Genomic DNA, 17589 nt, shown 5'->3' on the forward strand with positions numbered 1-17589 from the left:
CACACCCACAAAGGACTCTGAAGTCTACCCAGGTTCTCTCCACAGCGAGAGGTTTTATTATTTAGCATTATACCTTTTTTTCCTGTGGCTGCATGCACTCTGCTTGTTAAAATAAATAGTTTTTTTCATTTTTCACTTTAAAAAAAACCCCAAACAAGCCAACAACAGAAAAAAACCCCAATAATTATTTGTCCCAGCTTGAGACAAATTCAGAGGAACGTCCTAAATGAACGTCTCTGATAGAAGGCAGGTTACAGCTGTCCCTTCCCCACCAGTTTCAGGAAGAAATTCCTTGGAGAAAAGTGAAATGAGAATTTGAGTTACTGTAATGCTGCTGTTGCCTTATTTTCAAGCAATATGATTCTATAAAGCAGTGCACATTTTCTGTGTGCTGGACAAATCTAACACTGTATCTTCACTGACGTCTGAACATGTACTATTTCTGTAGTGTATTGTTATGAGTTGGTTGATATAATTAGATGCTCAAAAATTGATATGCTTTATTTTAAATTAATTACATACACATGCATACTTTTAATGACACTGCAGCCCAAGCTGCATTACCCAAAACTTTGGACATACAGTTTTCCATCTTCCATTTGGTGGCTGTAGCTCAGTTTTGCATCTGATTGTGTTACTTTTCACAGAACCATAGAGAGGGTCAGATTAGAATGGACTACAGTGGGCCATCTGGTTCAAACTCCCTGCCCAAGCAGGGTCGTCCCAGAGCACATGGCACAGGATTGCATCCAGGTGGTTCTGGAATATCTCTAGTGAGGGGAGATGTCACACCCTTTCTGGTGATCTGTTCCAGTGCTCAGTCACTGCCCAGGAAAGAAGCTCTTCCTCATGTTCAGGTGTGCATCAGTTTCTTCCCATATCCTCTCGTGCCATTTCTGGGTACCACCGAGAAGAGCCTGGTCCATGCTCTGACTCCTTCCTGCAGACATTCACAGATACTGATGAAGTCCGTTCTCAGTCATCTCTTCTCAAGGCTGAGTAACCCCAGCTCCCTCAACTTTTCCTCATAAGGAAGATGCTCCAGTCCCTTCATTATCTCTGTAACCTCCACTGGACCCACTTCAGGAGCTCCATGTCTATCTCGTCCTGTGGAGCCCAAAGCTGGACACAGCACTCCAGATGTGCCTCACTGGGGCTGAATAGAGGGGCAGGATCACCTCCTTCCACTTGCTGGCAATGCTCTTCCCAATGGATCCCAGGATCCCATTGGCCTCCTTGGCCACAAGGACACTGCTGGCTCAGGTTGTCCACCAGGACCCCCAGGTCCTTCTCTGCAGAGCTGCTCTTCAGCAGGTGATGAAGGTGATGCTCCCCAGCCTGTGATGGTGCCCAGGGTTATTCCTCCCCAGGTGCAGGACACTGCAGTTCTGCATGAAGTGATCATACTCTTGAGTCTTCAGCAAAGTTCTTGTGTGCTTGCTCAGTGCTCAGGCACTTGACTAAATTAAAGCATTAACAATTGCCAATTTCTTATGGCCTGAGAAAGTTCAAGTATGTGTCAGACTGGTCCCCAGAAAGGGGGATTCGCAAATTTATGCGAATTTCACTTCAGGATTTCTGTGTGACACTACTGGGAACCGAGACTTCATTAAATGAAAGTGCAAATTTTGTATTTTAGGTTACCAGAAAGCGTACTTACTTACTATTTTTGCAAGAGAATTTTGGACACCTCTAGAAAACATTTCTGTTAATTTGCAGACATTAGAGGGTGCTAGGGAAGGATAAAAATATCAATTTTTTTTTCCTAGTTAACTGAGTTAAGGAAACTAGTTCCTAGTTGACTAATTGATTTTAAGGGCTTCCGATCAAAGACACTGAAATACAGCAAGGAATTTAGTGCGAAATACACATCTTGGTGATTAGCAAAGATATATTTGTTGGATTCTACCTTTTTCCAATGCGTTTGGTGTTGGTTAATTTTAAAACTGACTTTTTAATTGTAGGCGAAATACACATCTTGGTGATTAGCAAAGATATATTTGTTGGATTCTACCTTTTTCCAATGCGTTTGGTGTTGGTTAATTTTAAAACTGACTTTTTAATTGTAGGCCTTAAGGGCCACTTCATCAGCTCCCTGAGATGACTCTCTACTCAACAATAAACTTGTAGTCATCTCATTTTGATCAATTGACCTGTTACTACATCCTAGTAGCCATTGGACCACCTTGATTCTTTCATTTAACACAGACTGTAGTATTTTGAAGGCTACAGACAAGTGGGCATCAGGGAGCTGATTTATGCCAGCTGAGTCATGTGCTTTCACAATCCAGTGTCTGTTCAGTATATACACTTCTCTAAAGTACTCTGTAATTTTTCCTTTAAAAATATCTTTGAGAGGATTTGAGGTTATTTAATTGCAATGCCAGAATTGTACAGAATTAAAGTGATTTTAGTCCAATAAATCATGTTACTTAGCAGCTGAGTTTCTTCTTACTTGTCAGTACTGGTGCTGTGAGCACTCTTTTTTTCATGAGCATGTAAATTTTTGTTCTTCTGTTGAAGATGCATCAATCTCTTTGGTCATTTATGTCCTTGGGAAAAAAAGGCTCTTCACCCACTTCGATCTGGCCAGATATTCTGGTGATCATTAATCATCTTGTTCCCTGGCTGATGAGGTCTACTTGCTTATCAACCTTCTGGGCTAACCTGAGTTCATCTGGCTGCTGACATAAGGATGCAATCAAGAGGCTGCATCAACAAAAATAACTAAGTTGACTGTGTTGCTGTTAGCGCTGTATCAGAGGCAATACTCTCAAATGCTTTGAAACAAGGTGTTGGTATAGTTTGTTTTATGTAGGACACCAAAGTACTTCAGAACACTTCATACCCTCTCCCTACTACTATGAAAATGAAAAATGTAGTTGTCCCTCCCTGCCCCCATAGTCCCCTTCCTGGAACTAGATCTGCCAACTCCTGACTTCATGTTGCACCACACGTGTCTGCAATGGGTCCTGCATGTTTTATTATGCTGAAATTTTCATAAACAAATGCATCTGAGATCAAAGACAGGAGCTCCTTTCCAATGGCAAGTTGGAAGAAGGTCATAATTGAAGCACCATGTAGAAACTGTTCCATTCTCTGCAAACCTGCCACTCATTCACAAAAGCTGCTAGTAGTAGCTAGAGGTTTAACAGAATGAGGTATTGGAAGCAAAATTAATATTTCTTGGGTGTTTTTTTCTTTTCCCTTCCAGTGGGCGAGTTTGTGAGTGATGCCCTTCTGGTGCCAGACAAGTGCAAGTTCCTTCACCAAGAAAGGATGGATGTGTGTGAAACTCACCTGCATTGGCACACTGTTGCTAAAGAGGTACATTCATCTGTCTTAAAATTGCCTGCCTTCCTTCTTTCAAGCTGTGTTACTCTTCTGAGGATGACTTTAAATATACCAGCAACATGGAACACAAAAAACAATACTTTCAAATGTTTGAGTGAATGGCATTTTGGGTTTTTTAATAAGGTAGGAAAGGGGAGTCAGAGCATATTAGAGTCTATGACTGAGTACTTACCATTGACCTTTGAACATCGACCGTCTTTCATGTTTTCCTCACATTCACTCACAAACTCACTGTGTTTTCTGCTTCCTCCAGTTTCCTGTGTTAGCACTGGAACTAAATGATTAGGATTTGCCTTGAATCATTATCCTGGGTAAATATTATCCATTATTTATCACGGATATTGGTATGCCAGGTGCACACAGAGATCAAACAGGCCTCAGGGAGTGCACTATGTGAAATCCAGCAGAAAACGGTAGGAAAGCTGATCAAACTAGAACCAGCCAAAGGCATTTTGCAGTCAGGCACAAAGATTTTATAATTTAACAGTGCTTTACTGAAAATAGAAATAAACTTAATTGCTAATGTGTTTTGGACTTTTATTCCTTATGTGGAGAGGTTTTAGGCATAAAAACTGAGATGAGTTGCCAAGATTTCTGACTAATGGTTTTTTTGGGACCTCTTAGTTTGTACATTATTCCACCTTCTGGAGATGAAATTTGAAATGTGATCAGCAGCTTTTCAAATTTGCAGTTCTTGCTTGAATTATACTTAAATGAAACATTTAAGGCACCAACCTTCACACAGGGAAATTCATTTTGACGACTTGCAAACTTGAAATGGCAGTAGCCAAGAAGAACATCATCACTGTGCACCACTAAAGTATTTTCATTTTTTCAGCTGTCATGCATCACTATATCTTTAAGGTATAATTATGCATGACTGTTTTCCAAACAAGGATAGGAGGTACTGTATTGGCAGATTTGTAAGACTAGACACAGTGTGTTTCCAGTGTAAGAGGTATTTCAAATGTTGATCTACCTTGTGGTGAAGTCTTCAATAGCATTAATGCATCAGGATTGGGATTAATACATCAAATAATTATTCTGTCAACAAATTTTCTGTTTATGAGGCAGAGCCTGTGAGGATTTTAGACAGGAAGATATGGAGTTATCATGTGTATAGGAGGAGACAAGTCTTTTGTTCTGGGAAAGACTGATAGGAGAGCTTGTTGCTTACAGTGGACATAGGTAAGGAGCTGCTTACAGTCAAGTAGTGAATGCAAGTGTGACCTTTCTAAATCATGTTTCAAATTTCAGAGATCATGCAGTTGGCTAGCTTTAACTTCCTAAGGTAGTATGCAACCCCTTCATATTTTCTCAAGGTCTGTGACATTTTTTAGTCTTCATCCATGCCAATATTGTTACTGCTTTTTTTTTCCCCTCTTTTCTGCAGTCCTGTAGTGAGAAGAGCATGAATCTGCATGACTATGGCATGCTGCTGCCCTGTGGAATCGACAAGTTTCGTGGTGTGGAGTTTGTCTGCTGCCCATTAGCAGAGGAAAGCGACAATCTTGATTCAGCTGATGCTGAAGATGATGATTCAGATGTCTGGTGGGGAGGTGCAGATGCAGACTATGCAGATGGAAGGTACTTTGTACCCTTCAACTTGTTATTAAGATGTCAAAGATCTGTCTAAAAGACCGTGGCATAGTCTTTGCACCTTATACATGAACTTGCAGTTACAGTGGCTGAAAGCATCACTGTTCTACTCCTTTTTTTTAGCTTTCTACAGAAAAGTTTTTTATTAAAATAGTTAGTATACTTCTTAGTGCCTTTAATTTCTTCAGTGAGAAGTATTGCCATATTTATAACAAAAATGCTTCAATTCATGTATTTTGACAAATAAATGATAAATAGTGTACTCCTAAGATGGTTCATGTGCAGTCTGGGGTACTGCAGCAGATATCAGCCAATATAACTGGTGGAGGTTTTGAAATGCCTTCATTCATAGTAACAGCCATTAGCTATGTGCTGTTATTGCCATAAGAATATTTTTCTGCTGACAATTAGTTTCTAAACATGATCTAAAAGAAAATGTGTTTTAATATCTAACCTTTCACAGAGTTGTTAATATGCTGCTGTTGAGAAGGAACATGGAGGTTTCCTTTGCAAAGCAGTGATGGATGGGTAGATACCATCCCTGTCCTTACCCTTCCCATCTCCTGTGAACGTAGGCTAATTTAGCCGGATACGGGTCATAACTGTGTTGTTACACTCAGTGGTAACTGAGTGGTCTAATGGTCTGGTGCTGTTCAAGCTTTTTCATATCACTCTCCTGAGCCTGTCAGACAGCAGTTTTAAGAGCAGCAGCGTACTGTGTCATGTCCTTGCAACTGGATGCCAACAATTCGCAAAGATGGCTTTCATCATAAACTAAGATCAATGTTCAAACTCTTTGTGCTCCCCAGGCTTTCATCACTTCCTACTGTGCTAATGCAGTGTTTCTACTTCTTTTCTTGTACAAATAATGCACAAAATCTAAAACTTGGGGCCGACTGCAAGTGGCTTCAAGGAGTACGCAGAAAATAAGTGGAGACCAAATTACGTGAATAATGCAGAAAGCTAATAGGTCTGAACTGTGTTATGTTTGGACTTGTTAATAATCTAGATGGAAACAATTTGAAGAACAGTGCAGAGATGAAGGACAGAGACTGAATTGCTGTAATTTGGTGCAATGAGATGGCATTAAGACCTAGAATAATTAGAAACTGTATCATGATTGGCAACTAAATCTTTCCTGACAAAGCATTAGTAAGTGTTGCAAGGAAGACATTATTCCTTTGTGAATAATGGAATAAGTTTAAAATAAATATTTCCCCATGGTAATTTCCAGTTTTTCTGTCATAAACAGGAGTGAGTGGTCAGACTGATGCAAAAGCCTGCATCAAAGAACTTTGCATATTCCTTGTTGATACCTTTGGACTGACTTCTGATTTGTACTTCTAACATCTCTTAGTGTTACTATTTATAACCCTTTCAGTAGGATTTGTAAAGCTGCCTTCGGACTGTTGCTGTGTCGTTTCTGTATATTTAATTTAGATTTTGATTGGATGTTTAAATGTTCTCTCATTCTAAGACATGAGTGCTGACCTTATTTTAACGAAATGTTTGGTTTTTTCATTCTATATCCATGCAAGATAGATCTATCCATCTATCTTCTATATCTATTACATGTCTTTTATAGGTAACATATTTATTGTATATATACTTATATGTAGCCCATGTCTTATAAGATCAAAGATTGCAAAATAATTTTACTTACAGATACTCACTTCATTTCTGGGTTTTTTGTGTTTGTCACTGAACATTTCATTTACTATTGTAGCCCATTTTCTTCCTCATAAGGCAGTTTAATATCTGAAGAGATGAGTTCAAGAATAACTTCATAAATTTTGTGTCCTCTAGGAATGGGAGCTGTAATTGCATTTCAATCCATTTCTGAAATTCCAAGCAAATACTGATTTATTTTTTTACCCTCCCCTCTCACAAAAATGCTTGCAAAAGGAAAGATCCTTCTGTGGGGCACTTGTACTTCACCTGCAGATGAAGAGCCAAGCAATTCGTAGTTCTTTTAGACTGACTCACTCGTGTTTCTTGCTACCTCTTTAGCTTCCCAACTACATTTAAACTATGTGTATTGGAGCCAGAAATACTCTTGAACTTTAGTTATATATATATATTTTGTATATATTTTTTAAAAAAATTCTTACACAGCAGTAGGTGGTAATACAAATTTTGTGTGTGTATATATTTATTCATATCTGAGCATATGTTTGTGTGGCTATCGATACATATATGCCTCAGTCCTAAACTGATTGTGAGGGAGAAAGGAAATCTAAGATAGGGGAACACTTTGCTAATGCTAAATTGCCAATATTCTCTGCTATTAAAGCACCTCTGAAGTGCTTGCTCAAGTCTACATTTTTCACCTTATATGGTTACCCAAGTCAAAGTGAAGGTGACATGTTTGAGGTAGAGGTGACGAGCTGAAAAGCAGATGATTCTATTCTTGTTTCTCAAAACTATGGCAGAGCAGAATCCAGCAAATGTGGGTGACCTGTTTTGGGGTAACTTTATATCTTAAGCTATCAGATATAAATTTTAAAATATTTGCATTTATGGTTCTGAATGTGTAGAGAAAGCACGTTGCAGCCATTCAGTTAATAAATGCCCTTTTTCAGACTGTTGTGTTTTCACCCCCAACAGTTTTCCCTGAGGCACTGTATTTTATTTTTTTGCTTTGTCAAGGGTGTTTTCTTCCCTGCAGGATGAAGAAAAGCTCAGCAGTATGTCATAGCCACACTATTAGAGGGCATGTGGAGGCAGCTTGGGCTGCGTTGGCTCATAGTTGGATGTCCTTCCTACCCAATATCTGACCACCACCTGGATATGGACGTAAAAGGATGTGACTTGCTTGTGGTGTGGTTTGTTGGCAGTACTTGGAAGGTGGGAGGGTGTATTTTGGCGACTGGTGATATATATACCCATTTATTCATGAGGCCAAGAGGGAGGATCCACATGTGCTTCTGAAATTGTCTTGTCGTGCTCATCCTGAAATAGTCTGTAACTCTGACAAAGAGGTCACAAGCCTTTCTCAGCAGAGGAGATCGTTGTTGCTATCTGCACCTTTAATTAAAATTTACTTTGAAGTCTGCCTGAGGGACAGTCAGATGTAGGTGCTGACTTTCAGTATAACTGCAGACCTCTCCCTGCATAGCTACAGCTCAATCAAGTGACCTGCAAGCTCTGGCTGCCCTTGCGACTCAGCACAGCCTGGTGGCCATCTCGCCTGTGTGTGGGAACTTGCTGGAAGCTTTGGTGTCCTTGATGTCCAAAGTTGAGCATCTTTAGGAGTGACGGCCAAGCTGGAAACTTCCAGGTTTCCTCTGTCTACATCTGTCTCATATCTACCTCTCCTTATCTTCCTGTCAATGTATGTCAGAGCTCCCAGGCTTTCCTTCCCACAAGGAAAGCAGTCTGCTGTCATTTTCCTTCTTTCATGGCAGGGAAACTGAAGCACTATAAGTCTCACTATTGAGAGTTATATGGAAAGCTTTTCCTTTAAGTCCCATAGCTCAGGAGCAGTTGGTGCCTTAACTTCATCCAAGTGTTTCTAGACCATTTAAATATATTTTCAGTGTCCAAAATAGGAGATTTCATTTCTCATTGTTTTCCCCTCAGCAGGTTAGGCCAAATTAATTTTCTCTGTTTGGTAAAAAAAAGGTATAAAACGCTGATGTAATGATGGGATAGCATTGTAAATACTGCACTGTGGCGACTAGTGTATTTTATAATGGTTTGGTTTACAGTTTATGAGAAACTTCTACCAAGCAAAGTTTTATGGTTTGTTTATACTTTCCATTAGCGTAGTTAATACAGTAGGCTTTTTACTACAATAAATAATCCGAAAGAGCAGAGTCTATTTTGTGCTGATAATTAGGCATCTGTGAAGTTAAACTAAAACAAATTTGTGCTATGAAGCATGATAATCATGTTCTGTGATTTTGCAACCCTGTACCAGACTGAGTTTAAGGATGACTATGCTGAAAAAAAATAGCTGAAATTGTTGCAATTATTAAAGGATCCAGGGCATGGATCATTGATAGAATTATGGGATCTCTAGAAGAACTGTACAAGCAATAGGCCTGGAAGTAAAAGGCCTGTGTGTCAGAAAAAACTCCATGTGAGAAAATTCTTGTGTGAAGAAAACAAGCAGGGCTGGGAACAAAGAGGGAGTTTTGAAACGATGCAGCTGTCCTGATAAGCTGTGCTAACCGGGAGAGAAGGAGGGTGAACACTGAGTTCTTTTAATCATAACATAACTAATAGAAACTTGCCAATGTAAGTCCAATTAGGTAGAAGTAGAAATGTGCTTTGATAAGCTTTAAGCCACTTAGGAGTTAACAAGCTGGTATACTATATAAGTGCCTTTGGATTGCTACTAAACGGAGTTTTGCGCTTATCAACCATATTGGTTTTGGACTGTATATCTCTCCTCCCGCCGGGGCCTGCTTTCTCCCTTTTACAATTCCGGCATGAAATGATGTATCTTTTTGACTCGATGAAGAGCTTGGGTTTTTTTGTCAGTAGTATCTGGAAAAAATTATTTTTTTCCTAATTGCTTTCTTCAACTATAATCCAAGAAATCCTGAAAGGCATTTAAAGCTGGTCAGTTTTTGTAGTGGTGAAAGCAGCATTGTATATGTACCTGTTATGCTGATGTAGTGCTTTGGTCCAAAATACTCATTACTGTTTACCTTCTGTGAGATAAGAATTAGGAGAAATGCAGAGCAGGCACCAAACTTGAAAGAATATAAAGAAGTTTAATAACAGACCTAAAAGAGGAAAAAAAAAATCATACCACCCCTTCAGAACTCTTCTCCTCCCCCCACCTTCCTCCCTTCTCCCACTGACAATGTAAAAAGACAACCCTTGAGATGTTCAGTCTGTTTACCACTTCCATAATAACCTTGTTCAGTCCATTTAGGAAGAGGAGTCTCTCTTGCCCATGCTATGAACACATTATCACAATGAGACAGCCACCCACTTCCAAATAACTTTGTTCAGTCCATTTAGGAAGAGGAGTCTCTCTGCTCGCATGTGAGTCCCTTCCCCCAACTTGCAGCTTTTCCCACAACTGCTTTCGAGGGTCCACTCTTGAAGTTTTTTGGGGTACAATTTTAAGGTTGAGCCGTTCAGATACAAAAGTTCTCTTCACCCATCTCTGGGAGCATTTCATCTCTAAGAACAGAGGCCCTTCTCCTTCCCTGGGAGCAAAGGGTCTTCCTCATCTTCATCTTTAAGACTATCTCTGGGAGCATCTCTAGGAACTGAGGTTTTCTCCTTTCCCATTTGGAGCAAAAGTCCTCATCGCTTCCATCTTTCCCTGTTCAAACTTCATCTCATGAAGTTACAGCTGCATCACCATCTGCCTATCTCAGCACAGGTGCTGAGATCACAAGTACGAGTTGAACACTCCGCCCCCCATATCTTCATGAAATTACAATGGGTACTCTGATATATTGTAGCTTCAAAACAGAATTTCAGCTTTAAGCATCTCCTCTTTCTCTTCCCTCGGGTTTTCAGCTTTTCATAGCACTAAAAGGGTTAATCTCATCTCGGCCTTGCAGCTGGAATGTGGCTTATCGAAGTGGAGGGGGGGGGAGCTAAGCCGCTCGGGCTGCCCACAGCAGGGCTGGGGGGGGTTCTGCAGGTGGAACAGGGCCCATTTGGTTCCAGGATGGCCGTGGCCCGGCCCGGCCTGCTGGCCCCTGCACGGGGCCCGCAGCCACCTGTCCCAGCACCGGAAACGAGACAGAGAGGCTCTGCCTCGGAGTTTCCTATTCTTAAGTGTGGATCACAGAGGCAGTCACAACTTCAAGTGGCTCAAAGAATTGTCCATATTCAAACTGGCCAGCTGATAGGTTCTATCCGGTCCCAGAGGAAGCTGTAAGCACCCCTTTGCAAGAACATCACTTCCGGGACTATGCTTGCTAACCCATGACAGCTGAACAGCTTCCAGGTGACACCCTGTACTTCTGTGGGGAAGAGGAGTTCACAGGGCCCAGCAGAATTGCTTTGTTTAATAATTTGTTATAAAATCCGCACTTAATGTGGAGGAAGTGTATATTTAATTTCTTTTGCTTTCTAGCTCTTCTTACATCTTTATCTATGACTTTAATGGTACAAAGGTAGCAACACACATGTTACCGCGTGTCTTCCCTTCAGAAACATCTGCAAGTTAACCTCAGCATCAAATTAGTTACTATCTTAATTCCCCAGAGTGCTGCCATTAAATCACACTGTCACAAGGTGTTGTTAAATTCGTTGCAGTTGTACAGTGCCCTCACCTGTTATAACACATACAGACTCCTGTCCCACTGCTGTCTTGCAGAAGGTAGGCAGACAGGCAGTTGGGATATCTGCCTGTGGCACAAGTTTATGAAAAAGGCTTAAAAGTCTAAAGAGTGACACATAAGCAAGTAAATTCAATAGTATAAAAGAGTTAGCATAAGAATTTCAAAGGTCAAATGTATGGGGTTTGGTCATTTCACTTCACACTTGAGGAAAATTCCCTTTCCTTTTTTAAGAGTTACTTTGACTAGCTCCTTTTGTTTAGGTTTCTGCATGCCAAAGCAGTGGGAAATGTATTGCAGGCAGGAGTCAGGAAGATGTTTATGTTTTAGTTGCAAATACAGTTGAAAGCAAGTAAATGCTACAAGCTCCATGGTGTTCTCTGTGCTCATGGTGTTCATTGGCAAGGACTGTCCAAAACATGAAATCCTCTTGCACTGTTTCGCTCCCCATTACAGCTCCCCATGTTCTTCAAACCCTTCTTTTTCCCCTGCTCATCTCTCCATCTACCCACAGAAAAATTATTTGGAAATACAGCAGGAAAAGAGAGCCTTTATGGGGGAATTGTTTGACTCAAGTGTATTTTATGCTATCTGACCTGGGAGATAAATAAAATGCTCTAATCTTCTGTATCTATTGCTTTGATGGATACTCTATTTGCTTTGGCATTTGCTGGAGGAAGCAAACGTGGTTCGATCATGGAGAAAAAAAGCATAAACTAGGAAGAATCAGATGGTGGTAGTGGTGTTTAAGTACAGCTGGAGGGAGGAGGCCGTCTCAGATACCTGGAGTAAAGCTGTGCTGTTGCTGTGTGAGCGCTGGGGTGTTACAGTCCCCCTGCAGTGGGAAGGGCTGCATGGCTGAGGAACTGGCTGGATACTGGAGGGTTGTGAAGGAAGAAGTCATGGGGGAGGACCAGATCTTTCAGAGATTCTTACTACTTAAATCCTTCACTTTCTGCATGTTTCCTCATGCTTGTATCTAGTATGCAGTGACATGGTGTATCTTGATGATTCTTCTCTCTGTCCTCCTTTCCCATTGTTCTTAATGTTGTCTTGTGACACTGAGTCAAAAATCTGAGCCTTAATTGGAAGTCCAGCTCTGAGTCCAAAAGACTTCCCTGCAAAATGTAGGATCACAGAATGATCAAAATTGGAAGAGACCTTAGAGATCATCGAGTCCAACTGTAAACATCATAACCAACAGCACCATAATAATCACCCCTAAACCAAACTCTCAAGTGCCACATCCAGATGTCTCTTCATCAGTTTCAGGGATGGTGACTCCACCACCTCCCTGGACAACTTATTCCACCACTCCCACAGTGAATTTTTTCTTTTTCTGATATCTAGTCTAAACCTCCCATGGTGGAACTTACGGTTGTTTCCTCTCATCCTTTCACTTGACACATGGCAGAAGAGACCCATCCCCACTTCATTACACCCTCTTTTCAGGGAGTTGTAGAGAGTGAAGGTCCCCCCTGAGCCTCCTTTCCTCCAGGCTGAGCCGCCCCCAGCTCTGATATCTTAGGATCATTTTATGATGGTTAGTCTATTCCCTTATCATAAGTGCTATGCCCAAAAAAGGGTTGCTGTAGCTTTAAGGGGGGTCCAGGACAGGGGGGTTGGAGCCTTGGGGCTCTTGCGCAGGCTTTTTCAAAGCCTCACTCCCCAGGCGTCCATGGTGCCTTGAGGACTGCATTCTCCTTTTTTGCTTAGCTAGCTTGGTTTTTTAGGCAAGAAGGTTTTGGGTTTGTTTTCCTTTCCTTGGCTTTGGAGAGGCTGCAGCAGGAATCATTCGGTGGCTATTTTTTCCAAGTGAATTGGACAGTTTGGTTTTGGTCCAAGATCAGAGAGAAAAGTTGACAGAAGAAGAATCGGCTGGGACCATTGGGAAGGCAAAGGGCTGCTCCGTTTTGGCCCCAGAGTGCAGAAAAGCTATGTCAGCAAGAGAAAGGCCACCAAATCCACCAGCTTCATCTGCTATGAAGAGGGGACTAACACCAGAGATAAACCAACTTCCTATCTGTTTGCCCAAGCTGCTTCGTGAACCTTTTGTTTGTTTGTTTATTTCCCTTGAGACAGGAGCCAGTGCCATTTTTTTCTCCCCACGACATTGCCAGATGTTGTGGATTTGTTTTTTCTTTCCCTGGCATTTTGGTTTTTTTTGTTCCAGAGGCGGGGGGGCAGGGGTTAGGTCTGACAATTCAATATCTAGCAGTTATTAATCTTTTTTTTTCCTTGTGCCATGTGGGCACTGTGTCAATAAATGGTTGGGGTTTTTTTCACTTTCATCCACTAGTATTCATTTCTTATTGGCAGAAAGGGATTGTTGGAACCCTTTTTTTTTAGAGAAGTACTCATTCCAGAGTGTTTTTCTCCTAAACTTGTCTCTAAACTGAGACATCCCTCAGCCATTCTCTGTAAGACTTGTGCAACAACCGTTCCATAGCTTTGCTGTCCTTCCTTTTGAAATTTTTGCTTTTCTAAAGCTAAAAGCATTATCAATCCAGAAAAAGAAAGTTGTCGAGGCTAAATTTTTTATTGGAAACATTGTCACTGGAGGAAGGAAAAAATTAGTTTAAAAAATGAATTTAAATCAGTTTTGTCTCTAGGTTGTTCATCTGTTTTCAAGCCATCTTGCCTCTCATGATAAACAATGAGTTCTCATTGATGTTAGCTTTTTCATTAAATTGGAAAGCTAATTTCTAAAATTTCAGTGCGAAATGCTCCAGTGGGAATCTCCTAAATGATTCTTTCAAAAAGCGTAACATGAAAAAACCCCAACCCATGCCTTACTTCCCTACACTTGAGCTGGTGAATCTGAACCAGATGTGAAGCTGGACACTGGGTCTGTACTGCAAGTTCTGCCTTAGAAGAAGGAAAGTACTTGCATTTGGATGGATAAAAAGATTTCCCTTTTTCCATACTGTGCAGACTGAACTGTAGGCTGTTCATAGCCCTGAAAATTTAAGGAAAACTGAGACTTGTGCCTGTTGCAGTGATTCAGGATCTGCTTGGTGGAGGGCTCAGTTGTCTGTGACACAGAAGCAGGAAGGAGTGCAGCCAGAGACCGTGTTTTCATCAGCTGTCCTAATGCAAATTGTTCCTAATTGGGAATCAGTGCCCTAAAATGAACACTAGGAATTACAAATTTGCTTTCTTGTTCTTGCTTTTTTCTTGCCTCTTTCCTGAAGTTTTCCATGAGTAGAGGTTAATACCAATTATTGAGATAGGAAGATTTTGCAGTACAAGAGTTATCCATCACTAAATTGCTGTTTCAGAGAAATAATTAATTTAGGGAGATAATGTGGAAGGTATTTTGCAATATAATATTTCAGCTAATTGGTCAGAAGTTTACACCATCTTGATTTTTGTGGTAGAACTGTTAGAAATTGAAGTCATTTTATATCTGTTCTAAACAGATCTATCTATTAACTGAAACTGATAACAGATCTATCTATTATCTGAAAAATTCTGTGTTTTTATAAATATTTTAATGATAAAACTTAATCACTTGTATTTACAAATTAAACTAAGGCATCTCTGAATTGTATAATATACAGTATAATTGCATAATGTTACTGCTTATGTTGAAGAACTGTAGAAGTATGTACTCCTATTTGCATATTTCATATGCTATTAGCATGGTCTGTGTCTCACATTCTTATTAATTGGATTTGTTGCTTGTGTTGGCTGCTACTTAATATTCAGCTAGCTCATGATATATATTTTTAATAACAATTTTGTAACTTTTTATCTTGGAGATGAGGTTGTTAAATTAAAATTCTGAAAGCATAGAAATACTAGAACAGTAATGCTGAGCTGGCAAATCCAAACACCTTTTCAGTGTAAGGCATTAACTGAAGTGATGGATGCAGCTCTGGGAGGAGAAAATCAATCTAATTGAGGAAGTGATGAGTAGAAGGCTTTCCTGACCCTTGATGAAAACAGTTAATAGCTGTTCAGGCTACCTTTATGACTTCAGTGAATGTTGAGCTTGTTTCAGGAGGCATCAAAATTGCACATTTGGTAGGAGGTTTACTTGCAGAGAATGGTTACATTTTTTTGACCTCACAAAAGAGAGCCATCAGCTGCCAGATTTTTCTTAAGTACCAGGCAACAATTTTATAAGCAAAAATTTTAAGTTGTCACTTACAATGACTGGCGATGACTGAAATGTGGGAGAGAAAGGTTCATGTAATAATCAGCTTAAGAAACCCTTCTGATAGATCTATGAGAGGTTCTCAGAAGTTCTTGTGACACTGTGATAGATACTGCCCCATTTCAAGAGCTGTGTTACTTACAATGCATGAAAAAATGAGAAGTGAGAATTTTAAACCTGGGGGTTTTGACACATACTGTCACATCAGCATGACTATGTGCTGGAGGATGCATAGCATGATATGGCCTCAAAGTTATTCAGCAGTTCCTGCTCTGCTTTACCTTTCAGAGATACTTGTGGTCTGTACCAGAAGTAAGAGCTTGGCATTGGAGTGGTTTGTAGGATTTTCAGAATTCCACCTCTTGTGAAGCTGTACTTCAACAGCACAGTGGACTAAAGGGTCTTCTGTAGTACTTTTTTACCTTTGCCTTCTAACAAAGGCTACACACTTGGGGTACATAGATAAAACACCAAAAACATCTAGGTTGTTTTTTTCCAAACATCTAGGTTGTTTTTTTCCTAGCAGAAAAAAATCATTGCGTTCTAATCTTGAATGCAAATATTTCAGCTTGATTACATGATGACAAAATCCTTCCTTCGCATGGGTTCTCTAGTTTGAGCACTGTTGATGGAAAAAATAACGCTGAAATTCTGACCTGAGTGAATAAGAAAAGGCTTAAACAGTAAAATGATGATCTGGAGAACTGGATCTATGCTTGTTTCTGCCAAGTCTTTTGCCAGGCTTGGCATGCTGTGGCCACAATAAAAAATTTAGTATGAAAGGTGCCCCTTTTTCTTCTGGCTGTGTTAGTGGAGATTATCTGCTCTGCAGAAGTCCTGGCCTCTTGCAGCTGCTGCTGGCGGCAACCATATTTAAAAAGTTTAAGATGGCACATTCTTGAAAAAATGTTATTCCATGTCTTAAATTGAACATCCAGAATTACTGCATGCTTCAGGTATTTTTTTTTGTGGTTTTGTCTTGTTTGGAGTTTTTTTCTCAGTTGTAGAACAAAGTTATTCTTCCAATTTTCCCCTGTTGTCCTTGTGTGACAATAGCAAGATGATGAATTCCATAAACAGGGCAAGTACTTGGTTTGGTACAGATTTCACTCTGTCTGCCCCAGATGAGCTGTAGAATAGCATGTTGAACAAAGAAACTCTGAGTATTTCATTCTGAGTACAGCACAAGTTTTGTGGAAAGAAATATGTTGTAACAGATCTGGATTTTTCCACTGATTCTCAAACAGCTGTGTAGATGATCTTCCCTCTGCCCTCTTCTATCACATTCACTCTTAATGCATTTCTGCTGTCAGGATTTTGAAGATATTTATTCATTGTCATCAGACTCACAAAGCCTGATTTTGTGTGTTTGCAAGTATGTCTAATTTTCTATTTTCTAAGTTTCTCTTCAGCAAAAATAATCAGAGCGAGAAAGCATATGGGTTAAATACATTATTATTCTGTTCTCTAAAAATTACATACTTCTTGCTGAACCCTTCATCTTCTGAAGAGAACTGTCAGAACAGCAACACCAGCAAAGGCTTTGTTTCAGAGAGAAAATTCTGTCAGTTTTGAAAGTTTTCTTGCCTATCAGTCAACAGGAACCATCTGCGAGGTGAAATGCTACCTTGTACATGTGGCTTTTTAAGTAACTCAGCTGTGGAAAGAAATTTCTAATGGTATAAAAGATGTTTAATTATGGGGGGAAAGGGTAAATATATCTGTCAGAGGCAAACAACATGTGTTTGGTTTGTATAAGTGTTCTATTTAAAAATTGGATTGAAAGATTCTTAGTGCAACTTTTCTTGTTTTCTACAAATTTAATGGAAACAGGCACATATTTCGGTATTGTTTTTGTATAAAACCTTAGTTACAATAAAAGGAGAGAGAGCGAGCCTTAGCACATAATTCAGTTGGTTTTTCTGTCTAAGAACTCAGAAACAGCCTTTGAAATAGCTTATTTGATTTTTTTAATTAGGAAATGTGGAAATAAAGATCATTGCAACCTCTTTGGTAAAGGAAAACAGAATGGAAAACTATTAGAAGTGACAACATGAATGTCTGAAAAATACTATGAATATGAAGCAAGTCCCAACTTGCTGTGCAGTGGAAGGTGCCCATTTGAGTTCAAACTTTGAGGTCTAAAAGTGTCTTAATAGGTGTCCAAATGTGGTATTATTTCTTTTTTGTGTGAGATATCCAATTTCCTAACCTAAT

At 39.9% G+C, this 17589-nt stretch overlaps 1 protein-coding gene across 4 annotated transcripts in view; it reads left to right on the forward strand.

Moving 5' to 3' along the window:
* Window positions 1–17589, forward strand: part of APP (amyloid beta precursor protein) — a 248267-nt gene that overhangs the window by 133756 nt on the left and 96922 nt on the right. For all 4 annotated transcript variants that reach the window (XM_069000240.1, XM_069000242.1, XM_069000239.1 and 1 more), the window contains exons 4-5: window positions 3215–3327; window positions 4748–4941. In XM_069000240.1, coding sequence (XP_068856341.1) covers window positions 3215–3327; window positions 4748–4941 — 307 coding nt within the window. The remainder of the gene's footprint in view (window positions 1–3214; window positions 3328–4747; window positions 4942–17589) is intronic.

This window comes from Aphelocoma coerulescens, unplaced genomic scaffold, assembly GCF_041296385.1.
Source record: "Aphelocoma coerulescens isolate FSJ_1873_10779 unplaced genomic scaffold, UR_Acoe_1.0 HiC_scaffold_78, whole genome shotgun sequence".
Lineage (NCBI taxonomy): Eukaryota > Metazoa > Chordata > Aves > Passeriformes > Corvidae > Aphelocoma > Aphelocoma coerulescens.